Below are 17,500 nucleotides of genomic sequence, written 5' to 3'. Positions count from 1 at the left end.
ATTTACTAAAATAAACGTTAAATAAAAGTTTAAAAAAATTATAATAATCAATAAAAATAAAGAAGAAAAATAACAAATAATTAAGGAGCAATAATGAAATAACATTCTTATATAGAGGGGGGTACCGGTACAGAGTCAATGTGGAGGCTATATATAGGGTGTTACGGTACAGAGTCAATGTGGAGGCTATATACAGGGTGTTACGGTACAGAGTCAATGTGGAGGCTATATACAGGGGGTACCGGTACAGAGTCAATGTGGAGGCTATATATAGGGTGTTACGGTACAGAGTCAATGTGGAGGCTATATACAGGGGGTACCGGTACAGAGTCAATGTGGAGGCTATATATAGGGTGTTACGGTACAGAGTCAATGTGGAGGCTATATACAGGGTGTTATGGTACAGAGTCAATGTGGAGACTATATACAGGGGGTACCGGTACAGAGTCAATGTGGAGGCTATATACAGGGGGTACCGGTACAGAGTCAATGTGTAGGCTATATACAGGGGGTACCGGTACAGAGTCAATGTGGAGGCTATATACAGGGTGTTACGGTACAGTCAATGTGGAGGCTATATACAGGGTATTACGGTACAGAGTCAATGTGGAGGCTATATACAGGGGGTACCGGTACAGAGTCAATGTGGAGGCTATATACAGGGGGTACCGGTACAGAGTCAATGTGGAGGCTATATACAGGGGGTACCGGTACAGAGTCAATGTGGAGGCTATATACAGGGGGTACCGGTACAGAGTCAATGTGGAGGCTATATACAGAGGGTACCAGTACAGAGTCAATGTGGAGGCTATATACAGGGGGTACCGGTACAGAGTCAATGTGGAGGCTATATACAGGGTGTGACGGTACAGAGTCAATGTGGAGGCTATACACAGGGTGTTACGGTACAGAGTCAATGTGGAGGCTATATACAGGGGATAAAGGTACAGAGTCAATGTGGAGGCTATACACAGGGTGTTACGGTACAGAGTCAATGTGGAGGCTATATACAGGGTGTTACGGTACAGAGTCAATGTGGAGACTATATACAGGGTGTTACGGTACATAGTCAATGTGGAGGCTATACACAGGGTGTTACGGTACAGAGTCAATGTGGAGGCTATACACAGGGTGTTACGGTACAGAGTCAATGTGGAGGCTATATACAGGGGATACCGGTACAGAGTCAATGTGGAGGCTATACACAGGGTGTTACGGTACAGAGTCAATGTGGAGGCTATGTACAGGGTGTTACGGTACAGAGTCAATGTGGAGACTATATACAGGGTGTTACGGTACAGAGTCAATGTGGAGGCTATACACAGGGTGTTACGGTACAGAGTCAATGTGGAGGCTATATACAGGGTGTTACAGTACAGAGTCAATGTGGAGGCTATATACAGGGTGTTACAGTACAGAGTCAATGTGGAGGCTGTCTACAGGGTGTTACGGTACAGAGTCAATGTGGAGGCTATACACAGGGGGTACCGGTACAGAATCAATGTGGAGGCTATAGACAGGGGGTACCGGTACAGAGTCAATGTGGAGACTATATACAGGGGGTACCAGTACAGAGTCCATGTGGAGACTATATACAGGGGGTACCGGTACAGAGTCAATGTGGAGGCTATATACAGGGGGTACCGGTACAGAGTCAATGTGGAGGCTATATACAGGGGGTACCGGTAGAGAGTCAATGTGGAGGCTATATACAGGGTGTTACGGTACAGAGTCAATGTGGAGGCTATATACAGGGTGTTACGGTACAGAGTCAATGTGGAGGCTATATACAGGGGGTACCGGTACAGAGTCAATGTGGAGGCTATATATAGGGTGTTACGGTACAGAGTCAATGTGGAGGCTATATACAGGGTGTTACGGTACAGAGTCAATGTGGAGGCTATATACAGGGGGTACCGGTACAGAGTCAATGTGGAGGCTATATATAGGGTGTTACGGTACAGAGTCAATGTGGAGGCTATATACAGGGGGTACCGGTACAGAGTCAATGTGGAGGCTATATATAGGGTGTTACGGTACAGAGTCAATGTGGAGGCTATATACAGGGTGTTATGGTACAGAGTCAATGTGGAGACTATATACAGGGGGTACCGGTACAGAGTCAATGTGGAGGCTATATACAGGGGGTACCGGTACAGAGTCAATGTGTAGGCTATATACAGGGGGTACCGGTACAGAGTCAATGTGGAGGCTATATACAGGGTGTTACGGTACAGTCAATGTGGAGGCTATATACAGGGTATTACGGTACAGAGTCAATGTGGAGGCTATATACAGGGGGTACCGGTACAGAGTCAATGTGGAGGCTATATACAGGGGGTACCGGTACAGAGTCAATGTGGAGGCTATATACAGGGGGTACCGGTACAGAGTCAATGTGGAGGCTATATACAGGGGGTACCGGTACAGAGTCAATGTGGAGGCTATATACAGAGGGTACCAGTACAGAGTCAATGTGGAGGCTATATACAGGGGGTACCGGTACAGAGTCAATGTGGAGGCTATATACAGGGTGTGACGGTACAGAGTCAATGTGGAGGCTATACACAGGGTGTTACGGTACAGAGTCAATGTGGAGGCTATATACAGGGGATAAAGGTACAGAGTCAATGTGGAGGCTATACACAGGGTGTTACGGTACAGAGTCAATGTGGAGGCTATATACAGGGTGTTACGGTACAGAGTCAATGTGGAGACTATATACAGGGTGTTACGGTACATAGTCAATGTGGAGGCTATACACAGGGTGTTACGGTACAGAGTCAATGTGGAGGCTATACACAGGGTGTTACGGTACAGAGTCAATGTGGAGGCTATATACAGGGGATACCGGTACAGAGTCAATGTGGAGGCTATACACAGGGTGTTACGGTACAGAGTCAATGTGGAGGCTATGTACAGGGTGTTACGGTACAGAGTCAATGTGGAGACTATATACAGGGTGTTACGGTACAGAGTCAATGTGGAGGCTATACACAGGGTGTTACGGTACAGAGTCAATGTGGAGGCTATATACAGGGTGTTACAGTACAGAGTCAATGTGGAGGCTATATACAGGGTGTTACAGTACAGAGTCAATGTGGAGGCTGTCTACAGGGTGTTACGGTACAGAGTCAATGTGGAGGCTATACACAGGGGGTACCGGTACAGAATCAATGTGGAGGCTATAGACAGGGGGTACCGGTACAGAGTCAATGTGGAGACTATATACAGGGGGTACCAGTACAGAGTCCATGTGGAGACTATATACAGGGGGTACCGGTACAGAGTCAATGTGGAGGCTATATACAGGGGGTACCGGTACAGAGTCAATGTGGAGGCTATATACAGGGGGTACCGGTAGAGAGTCAATGTGGAGGCTATATACAGGGGGGTACAGGTACAGAGTCAATGTGGAGGCTATATACAGGGTGTTACGGTACAGAGTCAATGTGGAGGCTCTAATTCTCTCTCTCTAATGCTCTCTCTAATGCTCTCTCTCTAATTCTCTCTCTCTAATTCTCTCTCTAATTCTCTCTCTCTAATTCTCTCTCTAATTCTCTCTCTCTAATTCTCTCTCTAATTCTCTCTCTCTAATTCTCTCTCTAATTCTCTCTCTAATTCTCTCTCTAATTCTCTCTCTAATTCTCTCTCTCTAATTCTCTCTCTCTAATTCTCTCTCTAATTCTCTCTCTCTAATTCTCTCTCCAATTCTCTCTCTACAATTCTCTCTCTAATTCTCTCTCTCTAATGCTCTCTCTAATTCTCAATTCTCTCTCTCTAATTCTCTCTCTAATTCTCTCTCTCTAATTCTCTCTCTAATTCTCTCTCTAATTCTCTCTCTCTAATTCTCTCTTTTTTTTATTTTTATTTCTGTCTGTCTGTCTGTCTGTCTGTCTGCCTGTCTGCCTGTCTGTCTGTCTGTCTGTCTGTCTGTCTTTCTTTCTCTCACTCTGAGGATCTGAGCCCTAGGACATGTGATAAATACGTGTGATTTGATGGATTGATCTAGATCCTCCCAGGAGGCTGTGGAGTGATCCAAAACATGAATGGACAGCATACAATGACACTTTTTTAAATCCCTGGATTTCTAGATATTACTGTTGGATATGATTTTTAAAAGCTAAATAGCTATTTAATAATTAATAATTACTTTGAAAGTCAGCTATGAATACCAGGCCTGGTTTCCCAATTAGTTGTTTTTTTGTGATCTATTGTTTCCCGGTACTTGTTATAGTGAACAAAAAAATACACTATATTTACAAAAGTATGTGGACGCCCCTTCAAATGAGTGGACACAGCCATGCAATCTCCTTAGACAAACATTGCCAGTAGAATGTGGCACAGGATTTCAACGTGGCACCGTCATAGGATGCCACCTTTCCAAACAAGTCAGTTCGTCAACTGTAAGTGCTGTTATTGTGAATTGGAAATGTCTAGGAGCAACAACACGCACTCACCCCACCCCTTGATGTGTGAATGATTTACTGTCAAGAGGTACCGTGACTACCTGTTAAGAGGATTTACTGTCAAGAGGCACAGTGACCACCTGCACACACTCAATACAACACATTACTCATGGAGAGAGAGAATGTGAAGAGAAAGAAACAGCGGGATAGAAAGACAGAAAGGATTTGCCTGTTATAGTACAATAATTACACTGTAACTGGAAAGGATAGAGAGATTGAATGATAGAGAGATATCCTGTGTGACTCAGAAAGGATAGACAGATATCCTGTGTGACTCAGAAAGGATAGAGCGATATCCTGTATGACTCAAGGATAGAGAGGACTAAAGGATAGAGAGATGGAATGATGGAGAGAGATATCCTGTGTGACTCAGAAAGGATCGAGAGATAGAATGATAGAGAGATATCCTGTGTGGCTCAGAAAGGATAGAGAGATGGAATGATAGCGAGAGATATCCTGTGTGACTCAGAAAGGATAGAGAGATAGAATGATAGAGAGATATCCTGTGTGACTCAGAAAGGATAGAGAGATATCCTGTGTGACTCAGAAAGGACAGAGAGATGGAATGATAGAGATATATCCTGTGTGACTCAGAAAGGATAGAGAGATGGAATGATAGCGAGAGATATCCTGTGTGACTCAGAAAGGATAAAGAGATGGAATGATAGCGAGAGATATCCTGTGTGACTCAGAAAGGATAGACAGATGGAATGATAGCGAGAGATATCCTGTGTGACTCAGAAAGGATAGAGATATGGAATGATAAAGAGATGGAATGATTAGAGAGATGGAATGATGGAGAGAGATATCCTGTGTGACTCAGAAAGGATTGTACTGTAAGTCTCTCTGGATAAGAGAGTCTGCTAAATGACTCACTACTGTAAGTCTCTCTGGATCAGAGAGTCTGTTAAATGACTCACTACTGTAAGTCTCTCTGGATAAGAGAGTCTGCTAAATGACTCACTGCTCAATGACTTAAATGTAGATACAGAGATTTACTCACATAGACAGGGGTCAGACTGTGTGCTGTCAGGATAGATAGATAGATAGATAGATAGATAGATAGATAGATAGATAGATAGATAGATAGATAGATAGATACATAGATAGATACATAGATGAGGTACTCACGTCGACAGGGGTCTGACGGGGAGCTCTCAACAGAGTGGAGAGAGGACACAGATGAGACACTGGAGCTCCGTATGAACCCGAACGCAGCCAGACGTCCAGCTCCAGGAGCTCCAGGGGGGAGACACACAGAGCTGAACCCAGGAGCACGCAGCGCTGACTGGCTGGGGAGCAGAGTTCTGGGGGTCTGGGACGGAGCTGGGGTGGGTGACGGTCTTTGCTGGTCACCTAGAGAGAGTAGAGAAGGGGAAAACTGTCCATCTTGTGGGAAACAAATCACATTTAATGAATCAAGTCTTCTTCAACAGCAGCTAGTGGGAAGCTCAACCAAACTCAGTTATATAGATACTGGGTTGTCTGTTAGGGTCTCTACAGTAGTGGTTTATATAGATACTGGGTTGTCTGTTAGGGTCTCTACAGTAGTGGTTTATATAGATACTGGGTTGTCTGTTAGGGTCTCTACAGTAGTGGTTTATATAGATACTGGGTTGTCTGTTAGGGTCTCTACAGTAGTGGTTTATATAGATACTGGGTTGTCTGTTAGGGTCTCTACAGTAGTGGTTTATATAGATACTGGGTTGTCTGTTAGGGTCTCTACAGTAGTGGTTTATATAGATACTGGGTTGTCTGTTAGGGTCTCTACAGTAGTGGTTTATATAGATACTGGGTTGTCTGTTAGGTTCTCTACAGTGGTGGCAGGCTGACAGTGTGTCTCTGCCCGAGTCAAGATTTTCTAATCAACATTGAAGTGGAACCAAGCTGACTGTCTTCCAATGAAAACAGGAGACAAGGGAAGATAGAAGATGAGGACGACAAGAAGTGGGAAAAGGAGAAAGAGAGGAGTATGGAAAAATAAAGTATTAAGATTTGAGAGTGATAAGGGGGGGGTTCAATTCGATTCAATTCAAGGGGCTTTATTGGCATGGGAAACATGTGTTAACATTGCCAAAGCAAGTGAGGTAGATAATATACAATAGTGAAATAAACAATAAAAATTAACAGTAAAAATTACACATACAGAAGTTTCGAAACAGTAAAGACATTACACATGTCATATTACGTCTATATACAGTGTTGCAACGATGTACAAATGATTAAAGGACACAAGATAAAATAAATAAGCATAAATATGGGTTGTATTTACAATGGTGTTTGTTCTTCACTGGTTGCCCTTTTCTTGTGACAACAGGTCACAAATCTTGCTGCTGTGATGGCACACTGTGGTATTTCACCCAATAGATATGGGAGTTTATCAAAATTGGATTTGTTTTCAAATTCTTTGTGGACCTGTGTAATTGGATTTGTTTTCAAATTCTTTGCTGGACCAAAATGGAGATGTTAATGAAAATGTATGGTGTAATCTGAGGGAAATATGTGTGTCACAATCTCATTGTGTCTAATATGGGGTCATCCTCAAAAGGTTCTACAGCTGCACCATCGAGAGCATCCTGACTGGTTGCATCACTGCCTGGTACGGCAACTGCTCGGAGTTATCTGTCCAAAATGGAGATGTTAATGAAAATGTATGGATAAACCACTTCTCCAATCTTGATCAAACACAAATCTTAGAATCAACTAGTGGACTACCACAACCCACTGGGTTCTAATCTGAAACACAAACAAAACAAACAGCAAATGCATCCAACAAATGTGTAGAGTCACAATCCTGATCATTGTGTGCTATGAATATGGGACCAAATACTAAACTTTTATCACTTTTTAATACACATATAAGTGAATTTGTCCGAATACTTTTGGTCAAATTAAAGCTGACAGTCTGCACTTTATCCTCATAGGCATTGTCACGCCCTGAACTTAGAGCTTTTTATGTCTCTATTTTGGTTTAGTCAGGGTGTGATTTGAGTGGGCATTCTATGTTATTTTTTCTATGTTTTGTATTTTCTTGTTTTGGCCGGGTATGGTTCTCAATCAGGGACAGCTGACTATCGTTGTCTCTGATTGGGAACCATACTTAGGTAGCTTTTTCCCACCTATGTTTTGTGGGTAGTTGTTTTCTGTTTAATGCACCTGACAGGACTGTTTCGGTTTCGTTTATTCACCTTGTTATTTTGTTTCAGTGGTCAGTTCAATAAAAGTCATGAACACTTACCACGCTGCGCTTTGGTCCGATTCCTCCTCATCCGACGACGACACCCGTTACAGAACTACCCACTACAAAAGGACCAAGCAACGTGGTATGGAGGAGCAGAGGGTTCAGGGCTCCTGGACATTTTTATCTATTTTACCTTTATTTAACTAGGCAAGTCAGTTAAGAACATATTCTTGTTTACAATGACGGCTTAGGAACAGTGCCTTGTTCAGGGGCAGAACAACAGATTTTTAGCTTGTCAGCTCAGGGATTTGAATTTGCAACCTTTCGGTTACTAGTCCAACGCTCTAACCACTAGGCTACCCTGCCGCCCCATAGGAGGAGATATTGGACGGACAGGGACCTTGGAGACAGGCTGGGGAATATCGCCGCCCGAAGAAGGAACTGGAGGCAGCTAAGGCTGAGAGGCGGCGATATGAGGCAAGTGAGCAAAGCACGAGAGGCAGCCTCAACATTTTTTGGGGGGGAGCACACGGGGAGATTGGCGGAGTCGGGCTATAGACCTGAGCCAACTCCCCGTGCTTGCCGGAGGCAGCGTGGTACTGGTCAGGCACCATGTTATGCGGTAAAGCGCACGGTGTCTCCAGGGCGCGCTCATAGCCCGGTGCCCTATATGCCAGCCCTCCGCAAGTGCCATGCGAGAGTGGGCATCCAGCCAGGGCGGATTGTGGCAGCTAGCGCGCTTGGTCTCCGGTGCGCCGTTTCGGCCCAGGGTATCCTGCGCCGGCTCTACGCACTGTGTCTCCGGTGCGCTGGGGCTGTTCAGTTCGTCCTATGCCTGCGCTCCGCCCATGCCGGGCTAAAGTGGGCATTAAGCCAAGTGGAGAGGTGCGAGTGGTAAGCACCAGATCTCCAGTGCTCCCCCACAGCCCGGATCAAACTGTGCCTGCACTCTGGAGGGTCCGGGCTAAAGTAGGCATTCAGCCTGGAGGAGTGGTGCCAAAGCTGCGCACCAGAGCTCCAGTGCTCCCCCATTGCCCGGTTCATCCTGTGCTTCCTCTACGCACCAGGCCTCCTGTGGACCCTGTGGCTGCCCCACGCACCAGGCTGTCTCTGCGTCTCCTCCCTCCAGAGTTGACCTCCAGTCCGGAGCCTCCAGAGTCGCACTCCAGTCCGGAGCCTCCAGAGTCGCCCTCCAGTCCGGAGCCTTCCGAGGCGCCCTCCAGTCCGGGGCCGACAACGAGGGTGCCCAGTCCGGGGCCCGCTACGAGGGTCCCCGCTCTAGAGGTGCCACCTAAGTGGGCCAAGCCAGAGGTGGAGGGGGGTCTACGTCCCGCACCAGAGCCGCCATCATGGAGAAATGCCCACCCAGACTCTCCCCTATAGGTTCAGGTTTTGCAGGCCGGAGTCCGCACCTTTGGAGGGGGTACTGACCGTAGAGCTTTTTATGTCTCTATTGGTGTGATTTGGGCTTTCTATGTTCTTTTTTCTTTGTTTTTATTTCTTTGTTTTGGCCGGGTATCTGCTGACTATCATTGTCTCTGATTGGGAACTTTTTCCCACCTATGTTTGGTGGGTAGTTGTTTTCTGTTTAGTGTTCTGCACCCGACAGGACTGTTTCGGTTTCGTTTATTGTTATTTTGTTTCAGTGGTCAATAAAAGTCCTGAACACTTACCACGCTGCGCTTTGGTCCAATTCCTCCTCATCCGACGACGACACCCGTTACAGGCATTGTATCATTTCGAATCCATAGTGCAGAGCCAAAACAACAAAACACGTATCCCAATAGTTTTGGAGCTCACTGTCAACAAATTGGCAAGGGAATTAGAACATTCCGCAACACCTGGCCTACTAGAATCTGAAGTCAAATGTCTACTGTTTTCTGATGATATGGTACTTCTGTCCCCATCCAATTAGGGCCAACAGCATCACCTAGATCTTCTATCTTCTTCCCTGACAGTAAATCTCAGTAAGACACAAATAATGGTGTTCCAAAAAAGGTCTAGTCGCCAGAACCACAAATATAAATACAAATATAAATGATATCTAGACACTGTGGAAGAGGTGATTATTCTTTTGTTATCTATCAACAAACCACCAGGGTCTGATAACTTGTAAGGAGAGGGACAGAGTTAGGGAGAGACAGAGAGAGCGAGGGGCAGAGTTAGGGAGAGACAGAGAGAGCGAGGGGCAGAGTTAGGGAGAGACAGAGAGAGCGAGGGGCAGAGTTAGGGAGAGACAGAGAGAGAGAGGGACAGAGTTAGGGAGAGACAGAGAGAGCGAGGGGCAGAGTTAGGGAGAGACAGAGAGAGAGAGGGACAGAGTTAGGGAGAGACAGAGAGAGCGAGGGACAGAGTTAGGGAGAGACAGAGAGAGCGAGGGGCAGAGTTAGGGAGAGACAGAGAGAGCGAGGGGCAGAGTTAGGGAGAGACAGAGAGAGCGAGGGGCAGAGTTAGGGAGAGACAGAGAGAGAGAGGGGCAGAGTTAGGGAGAGACAGAGAGAGCGAGGGACAGAGTTAGGGAGAGACAGAGAGAGAGGGGGGCAGAGTTAGGGGGAGACAGAGAGAGCGAGGGGCAGAGTTAGGGAGAGACAGAGAGAGAGAGGGGCAGAGTTAGGGAGAGACAGAGAGAGCGAGGGGCAGAGTTAGGGAGAGACAGAGAGAGCGAGGGGCAGAGTTAGGGAGAGACAGAGAGAGCGAGGGACAGAGTTAGGGAGAGACAGAGAGAGAGAGGGGCAGAGTTAGGGAGAGACAGAGAGAGCGAGGGGCAGAGTTAGGGAGAGACAGAGAGAGAGAGGGGCAGAGTTAGGGAGAGACAGAGAGAGCGAGGGGCAGAGTTAGGGAGAGACAGAGAGAGCGAGGGGCAGAGTTAGGGAGAGACAGAGAGAGCGAGGGGCAGAGTTAGGGAGAGACAGAGAGAGCGGGGGACAGAGTTAGAGAGAGACAGAGAGAGAGAGGGACAGAGTTAGGGAGAGACAGAGAGACTGAGGGACAGAGTTAGGGAGAGACAGAGAGAGCGAGGGGCAGAGTTAGGGAGAGACAGAGAGAGAGAGGGACAGAGTTAGGGAGAGACAGAGAGAGCGGGGGACAGAGTTAGGGAGAGACAGAGAGAGCGAGGGGCAGAGTTAGGGAGAGACAGAGAGAGAGAGGGACAGAGTTAGGGAGAGACAGAGAGAGCGAGGGGCAGAGTTAGGGAGAGACAGAGAGAGAGAGGGACAGAGTTAGGGAGAGACAGAGAGACTGAGGGACAGAGTTAGGGAGAGACAGAGAGAGCGAGGGGCAGAGTTAGGGAGAGACAGAGAGAGCGAGGGACAGAGTTAGGGAGAGACAGAGAGAGCGATGGACAGAGTTAGGGAGAGACAGAGAGAGAGGGGGGCAGAGTTAGGGGGAGACAGAGAGAGCGAGGGGCAGAGTTAGGGAGAGACAGAGAGAGCAAGGGGCAGAGTTAGGGAGAGACAGAGAGAGAGAGGGACAGAGTTAGGGAGAGACAGAGAGAGCGAGGGGCAGAGTTAGGGAGAGACAGAGAGAGCGAGGGGCAGAGTTAGGGAGAGACAGAGAGAGCGAGGGGCAGAGTTAGGGAGAGACAGAGAGACTGAGGGACAGAGTTAGGGAGAGACAGAGAGAGCGAGGGGCAGAGTTAGGGAGAGACAGAGAGAGCGAGGGACAGAGTTAGGGAGAGACAGAGAGAGCGATGGACAGAGTTAGGGAGAGAAAGAGAGAGAGGGGGGCAGAGTTAGGGGGAGACAGAGAGAGCGAGGGGCAGAGTTAGGGAGAGACAGAGAGAGCGAGGGGCAGAGTTAGGGAGAGACAGAGAGAGCGAGGGGCAGAGTTAGGGAGAGACAGAGAGAGCGAGGGGCAGAGTTAGGGAGAGACAGAGAGAGAGAGGGACAGAGTTAGGGAGAGACAGAGAGAGCGAGGGGCAGAGTTAGGGAGAGACAGAGAGAGCGAGGGGCAGAGTTAGGGAGAGACAGAGAGAGAGAGGGACAGAGTTAGGGCGAGACAGAGAGAGCGAGGGGCAGAGTTAGGGAGAGACAGAGAGAGCGAGGGGCAGAGTTAGGGAGAGACAGAGAGAGCGAGGGGCAGAGTTAGGGAGAGACAGAGAGAGAGAGGGGCAGAGTTAGGGAGAGACAGAGAGAGCGAGGGACAGAGTTAGGGAGAGACAGAGAGAGAGAGGGGGGCAGAGTTAGGGAGAGACAGAGAGAGCGAGGGGCAGAGTTAGGGAGAGACAGAGAGAGCGAGGGGCAGAGTTAGGGAGAGACAGAGAGAGCGAGGGGCAGAGTTAGGGAGAGACAGAGAGAGCGAGGGACAGAGTTAGGGAGAGACAGAGAGAGAGAGGGACAGAGTTAGGGAGAGACAGAGAGAGCGAGGGGCAGAGTTAGGGAGAGACAGAGAGAGAGAGGGGCAGAGTTAGGGAGAGACAGAGAGAGCGAGGGGCAGAGTTAGGGAGAGACAGAGAGAGAGAGGGGCAGAGTTAGGGAGAGACAGAGAGAGTGAGGGGCAGAGTTAGGGAGAGACAGAGAGAGCGAGGGACAGAGTTAGGGAGAGACAGAGAGAGAGAGGGACAGAGTTAGGGAGAGACAGAGAGACTGAGGGACAGAGTTAGGGAGAGACAGAGAGACTGAGGGACAGAGTTAGGGAGAGACAGAGAGAGCGAGGGGCAGAGTTAGGGAGAGACAGAGAGAGCGAGGGGCAGAGTTAGGGGGAGACAGAGAGAGAGAGGGACAGAGTTAGGGAGAGACAGAGAGAGCGAGGGGCAGAGTTAGGGAGAGACAGAGAGAGCGAGGGGCAGAGTTAGGGAGAGACAGAGAGAGCGAGGGGCAGAGTTAGGGAGAGACAGAGAGAGAGAGGGACAGAGTTAGGGAGAGACAGAGAGAGCGAGGGGCAGAGTTAGGGAGAGACAGAGAGAGAGAGGGACAGAGTTAGGGAGAGACAGAGAGAGCGAGGGACAGAGTTAGGGAGAGACAGAGAGAGCGAGGGGCAGAGTTAGGGAGAGACAGAGAGAGCGAGGGGCAGAGTTAGGGAGAGACAGAGAGAGAGAGGGACAGAGTTAGGGAGAGACAGAGAGAGCGAGGGGCAGAGTTAGGGAGAGACAGAGAGAGCGAGGGACAGAGTTAGGGAGAGACAGAGAGAGAGGGGGGCAGAGTTAGGGGGAGACAGAGAGAGCGAGGGGCAGAGTTAGGGAGAGACAGAGAGAGCGAGGGGCAGAGTTAGGGGGAGACAGAGAGAGAGAGGGACAGAGTTAGGGAGAGACAGAGAGAGCGAGGGGCAGAGTTAGGGAGAGACAGAGAGAGCGAGGGGCAGAGTTAGGGAGAGACAGAGAGAGAGAGGGACAGAGTTAGGGAGAGACAGAGAGAGAGAGGGGCAGAGTTAGGGAGAGACAGAGAGAGCGAGGGGCAGAGTTAGGGAGAGACAGAGAGAGCAGAGTTAGGGAGAGACAGAGAGAGGGGACAGAGTTAGGGAGAGACAGAGAGAGCGAGGGGCAGAGTTAGGGAGAGACAGAGAGAGCGAGGGGCAGAGTTAGGGAGAGACAGAGAGAGACAGAGAGGGACAGAGTTAGGGAGAGACAGAGTTAGGGAGAGACAGAGAGAGCGAGGGGCAGAGTTAGGGAGAGACAGAGAGAGCGAGGGGCAGAGTTAGGGAGAGACAGAGAGAGAGAGGGACAGAGTTAGGGAGAGACAGAGAGAGCGAGGGGCAGAGTTAGGGAGAGACAGAGAGAGACAGAGAGAGACAGAGTTAGGGAGAGACAGAGAGAGCGAGGGGCAGAGTTAGGGAGAGACAGAGAGAGCGAGGGGCAGAGTTAGGGAGAGACAGAGAGAGCGAGGGGCAGAGTTAGGGAGAGACAGAGAGAGAGAGGGACAGAGTTAGGGAGAGACAGAGAGAGCGAGGGGCAGAGTTAGGGAGAGACAGAGAGAGCGAGGGGCAGAGTTAGGGAGAGACAGAGAGAGAGAGGGACAGAGTTAGGGAGAGACAGAGAGAGAGAGGGGCAGAGTTAGGGAGAGACAGAGAGAGCGAGGGGCAGAGTTAGGGAGAGACAGAGAGAGCGAGGGGCAGAGTTAGGGAGAGACAGAGAGAGCGAGGGACAGAGTTAGGGAGAGACAGAGAGAGAGAGGGGCAGAGTTAGGGAGAGACAGAGAGAGCGAGGGGCAGAGTTAGGGAGAGACAGAGAGAGAGAGGGGCAGAGTTAGGGAGAGACAGAGAGAGCGAGGGGCAGAGTTAGGGAGAGACAGAGAGAGCGAGGGGCAGAGTTAGGGGGAGACAGAGAGAGAGAGGGACAGAGTTAGGGAGAGACAGAGAGAGCGAGGGGCAGAGTTAGGGAGAGACAGAGAGAGCGAGGGGCAGAGTTAGGGAGAGACAGAGAGAGCGAGGGGCAGAGTTAGGGAGAGACAGAGAGAGAGAGGGACAGAGTTAGGGAGAGACAGAGAGAGCGAGGGGCAGAGTTAGGGAGAGACAGAGAGAGAGAGGGACAGAGTTAGGGAGAGACAGAGAGAGCGAGGGGCAGAGTTAGGGAGAGACAGAGAGAGCGAGGGGCAGAGTTAGGGAGAGACAGAGAGAGAGAGGGACAGAGTTAGGGAGAGACAGAGAGAGCGAGGGGCAGAGTTAGGGAGAGACAGAGAGAGAGAGGGACAGAGTTAGGGAGAGACAGAGAGAGCGAGGGGCAGAGTTAGGGAGAGACAGAGAGAGCGAGGGGCAGAGTTAGGGAGAGACAGAGAGAGAGAGGGACAGAGTTAGGGAGAGACAGAGAGAGAGAGGGGCAGAGTTAGGGAGAGACAGAGAGAGCGAGGGGCAGAGTTAGGGAGAGACAGAGAGAGCGAGGGGCAGAGTTAGGGAGAGACAGAGAGAGCGAGGGACAGAGTTAGGGAGAGACAGAGAGAGAGAGGGGCAGAGTTAGGGAGAGACAGAGAGAGCGAGGGGCAGAGTTAGGGAGAGACAGAGAGAGAGAGGGGCAGAGTTAGGGAGAGACAGAGAGAGCGAGGGGCAGAGTTAGGGAGAGACAGAGAGAGCGAGGGGCAGAGTTAGGGAGAGACAGAGAGAGCGAGGGGCAGAGGAGAGAGACAGGGAGAGACAGAGAGAGCGAGGGGCAGAGTTAGGGAGAGACAGAGAGAGCGAGGGGCAGAGTTAGGGAGAGACAGAGAGAGAGGGGCAGAGTTAGGGAGAGACAGAGAGAGCGAGGGGCAGAGTTAGGAAGAGACAGAGAGAGCAGAGTTAGGGAGAGACAGAGAGGGCAGAGTTAGGGAGAGACAGAGAGAGCGAGGGGCAGAGTTAGGGGGAGACAGAGAGAGAGGGGCAGAGAGACAGAGAGACAGAGTTAGGGAGAGACAGAGAGAGAGAGAGAGAGCGAGGGGCAGAGTTAGGGAGAGACAGAGAGAGCGAGGGGCAGAGTTAGGGAGAGACAGAGAGAGAGAGGGACAGAGTTAGGGAGAGACAGAGAGAGCGAGGGGCAGAGTTAGGGAGAGACAGAGAGAGCGAGGGGCAGAGTTAGGGAGAGACAGAGAGAGCGAGGGGCAGAGTTAGGAAGAGACAGAGAGAGCGAGGGGCAGAGTTAGGGAGAGACAGAGAGAGCGAGGGGCAGAGTTAGGGAGAGACAGAGAGAGAGAGGGGCAGAGTTAGGGAGAGACAGAGAGAGCGAGGGGCAGAGTTAGGGAGAGACAGAGAGAGCGAGGGGCAGAGTTAGGGAGAGACAGAGAGAGCGAGGGGCAGAGTTAGGGAGAGACAGAGAGAGCGAGGGACAGAGTTAGGGAGAGACAGAGAGAGCGAGGGGCAGAGTTAGGGAGAGACAGAGAGACTGAGGGGCAGAGTTAGGGAGAGATAGAGACAGAGAGAGCGAGGTACAGAGTTAGGGATAGACAGAGAGAGCGAGGGACAGAGTTAGGGAGAGATAGAGACAGAGAGAGTGAGGGGCAGAGTTAGGGAGAGACAGAGACAGAGAGAGCGAGGGGCAGAGTTAGGGAGAGACAGAGAGACTGAGGGACAGAGTTAGGGAGAGACAGAGAGAGCGAGGGGCAGAGTTAGGGAGAGACAGAGAGAGACAGAGCGAGGGGCAGAGTTAGGGAGAGACAGAGAGACTGAGGGACAGAGTTAGGGAGAGACAGAGAGAGCGAGGTACAGAGTTAGGGATAGACAGAGAGAGCGAGGGACAGAGTTAGGGAGAGATAGAGACAGAGAGAGTGAGGGGCAGAGTTAGGGAGAGACAGAGACAGAGAGAGCGAGGGACAGAGTTAGGGAGAAATAGAGAAATAGAGAGATAGAGTGCGAGGGGCCGACTTAGAGAAAGATGGAGAGAGAGGGAGTGAGTGAGGGGCAAACTTAGGGAGTTACTATATAAACCCTATACTACTATTATACTATATTAACCCTAACCCTATACTACTATTATACTATATTAACCCTAACCCTATACTACTATAATACTATATTAACCCTATACTACTATTATACTATATTAACCCTAACCCTATACTACTATAATACTATATTAACCCTATACTACTATAATACTATATTAACCCTAACCCTATACTACTATAATACTATATTAACCCTATACTACTATTATACTATATTAACCCTAACCCTATACTACTTTCTTCACTCTGTCATTTAGGTTAGTATTGTGGAGTAACTACAATGTTGTTGATCCATCCTCAGTTTTCTCCTGTCACAGCCATTAAACTCTGTAACTGTTATAAAGTCATGGTGAAATCCCTGATTGGTTTCCTTCCTTTCCGGCAACTGAGTTAGGAAGGACGCCTGTATATTTGTAGTGGTTGGGTGTATTGATACACCATCCAAAGTGTCATTAATAACTTCACCAAAGCTCAAAGCGATTTTCAATGTCTGCTTTAAAAAAAAAAAATTACCCTTTTTTTTTTTACCCATAAGGCTCCCTTCTTTGCGAAGCCGGAAAACCTCCTTGGTCTTTGTGGTTGACACTGTGATTTAAAATTCACTGCTCGACTGAGTGACATTACAGATGTGTCAAGGCTCAGGAGAAGATGCAGATGAAGACAGTTGTGAAGTAACAAAAGTGTATTACAAAAACAATGGGGGCAGGCAAATGGCAGGTCAAAGGTCAGTAATCCAGGGTGGTGTGACAAGGTACAGAACGGCAGGCAGGCTCAGGGTCAGGGCAGGCAGAATGGTCAAAACCAGGAAAACCGGGCCTCCGAGTGGCGCAGTGGTCTAAGGCACTGCAACGCAGTGTTAGCTGTGCCACTAGAGATTCTGGGTTCGAGTCCAGGCTCTATCGCAGTCGCCCACGACCGGGAGACCCATGGGGCGACGCACAATTGGCCCATTGTCGTCTGCATTAGGGAAGGGTTTGGCAGGCAGGATTGTCCCACCGCGCACTAGCAACACCTGTGGCGGGCCGGGCGCAGTGCACGCTGATAACGGTCGCCAAGTGCACAGTATTTCCTCCGACACACTGGTGTGACTGGCTTCTGGGTAAAGTGGGCATTGTGTCAAGAAGCAGTGCGGCTTGGTTGGGTTGTGTTTCGGAGGACACACGGCTCTCGACCTTCGCCTCTCCCGAGTCCGTACAGGAGTTGCAGCGATGAGACAAGACTGTAACAACCAACCACGAAAATTTAGGAGAAAAAAAACGTTTAAAAAAAATTATCATATTAAATGATAAATAACAGGTAAAACAGAAAACACTAGAGAAAGCCAGAAGCACGGGGGAAAACGTTGGTCAGCTTGATGAAACAAAACGAACTGGCAACAGACAAACAGAGAACACAGGTATAAATACACAGGGGATAATGGGGAAGATGGGCGACACCTGGAGGGGGGTGGAGACAAGCACAAAGACAGGTGAAACAGATCAGGGTGTGACAAGATAATTGTACGTGTG

The 17,500-nt window shown here is 49.3% G+C and overlaps 1 protein-coding gene across 1 annotated transcript in view; it reads right to left on the bottom strand.

The window, feature by feature from the left end:
- Positions 1-17,500, bottom strand: part of LOC139388243 (microtubule associated tumor suppressor candidate 2a) — a 119,414-nt gene that overhangs the window by 71,339 nt on the left and 30,575 nt on the right. The window contains exon 4 of the mRNA XM_071134791.1: positions 5,601-5,825. Within this exon, the coding sequence (XP_070990892.1) occupies positions 5,601-5,825 (225 nt within the window). The remainder of the gene's footprint in view (positions 1-5,600; positions 5,826-17,500) is intronic.

Source organism: Oncorhynchus clarkii, chromosome 29, assembly GCF_045791955.1.
Source record: "Oncorhynchus clarkii lewisi isolate Uvic-CL-2024 chromosome 29, UVic_Ocla_1.0, whole genome shotgun sequence".
Taxonomy (NCBI): Eukaryota; Metazoa; Chordata; class Actinopteri; order Salmoniformes; family Salmonidae; genus Oncorhynchus; species Oncorhynchus clarkii.
This window is presented reverse-complemented; position numbering and strand designations above follow the sequence as displayed.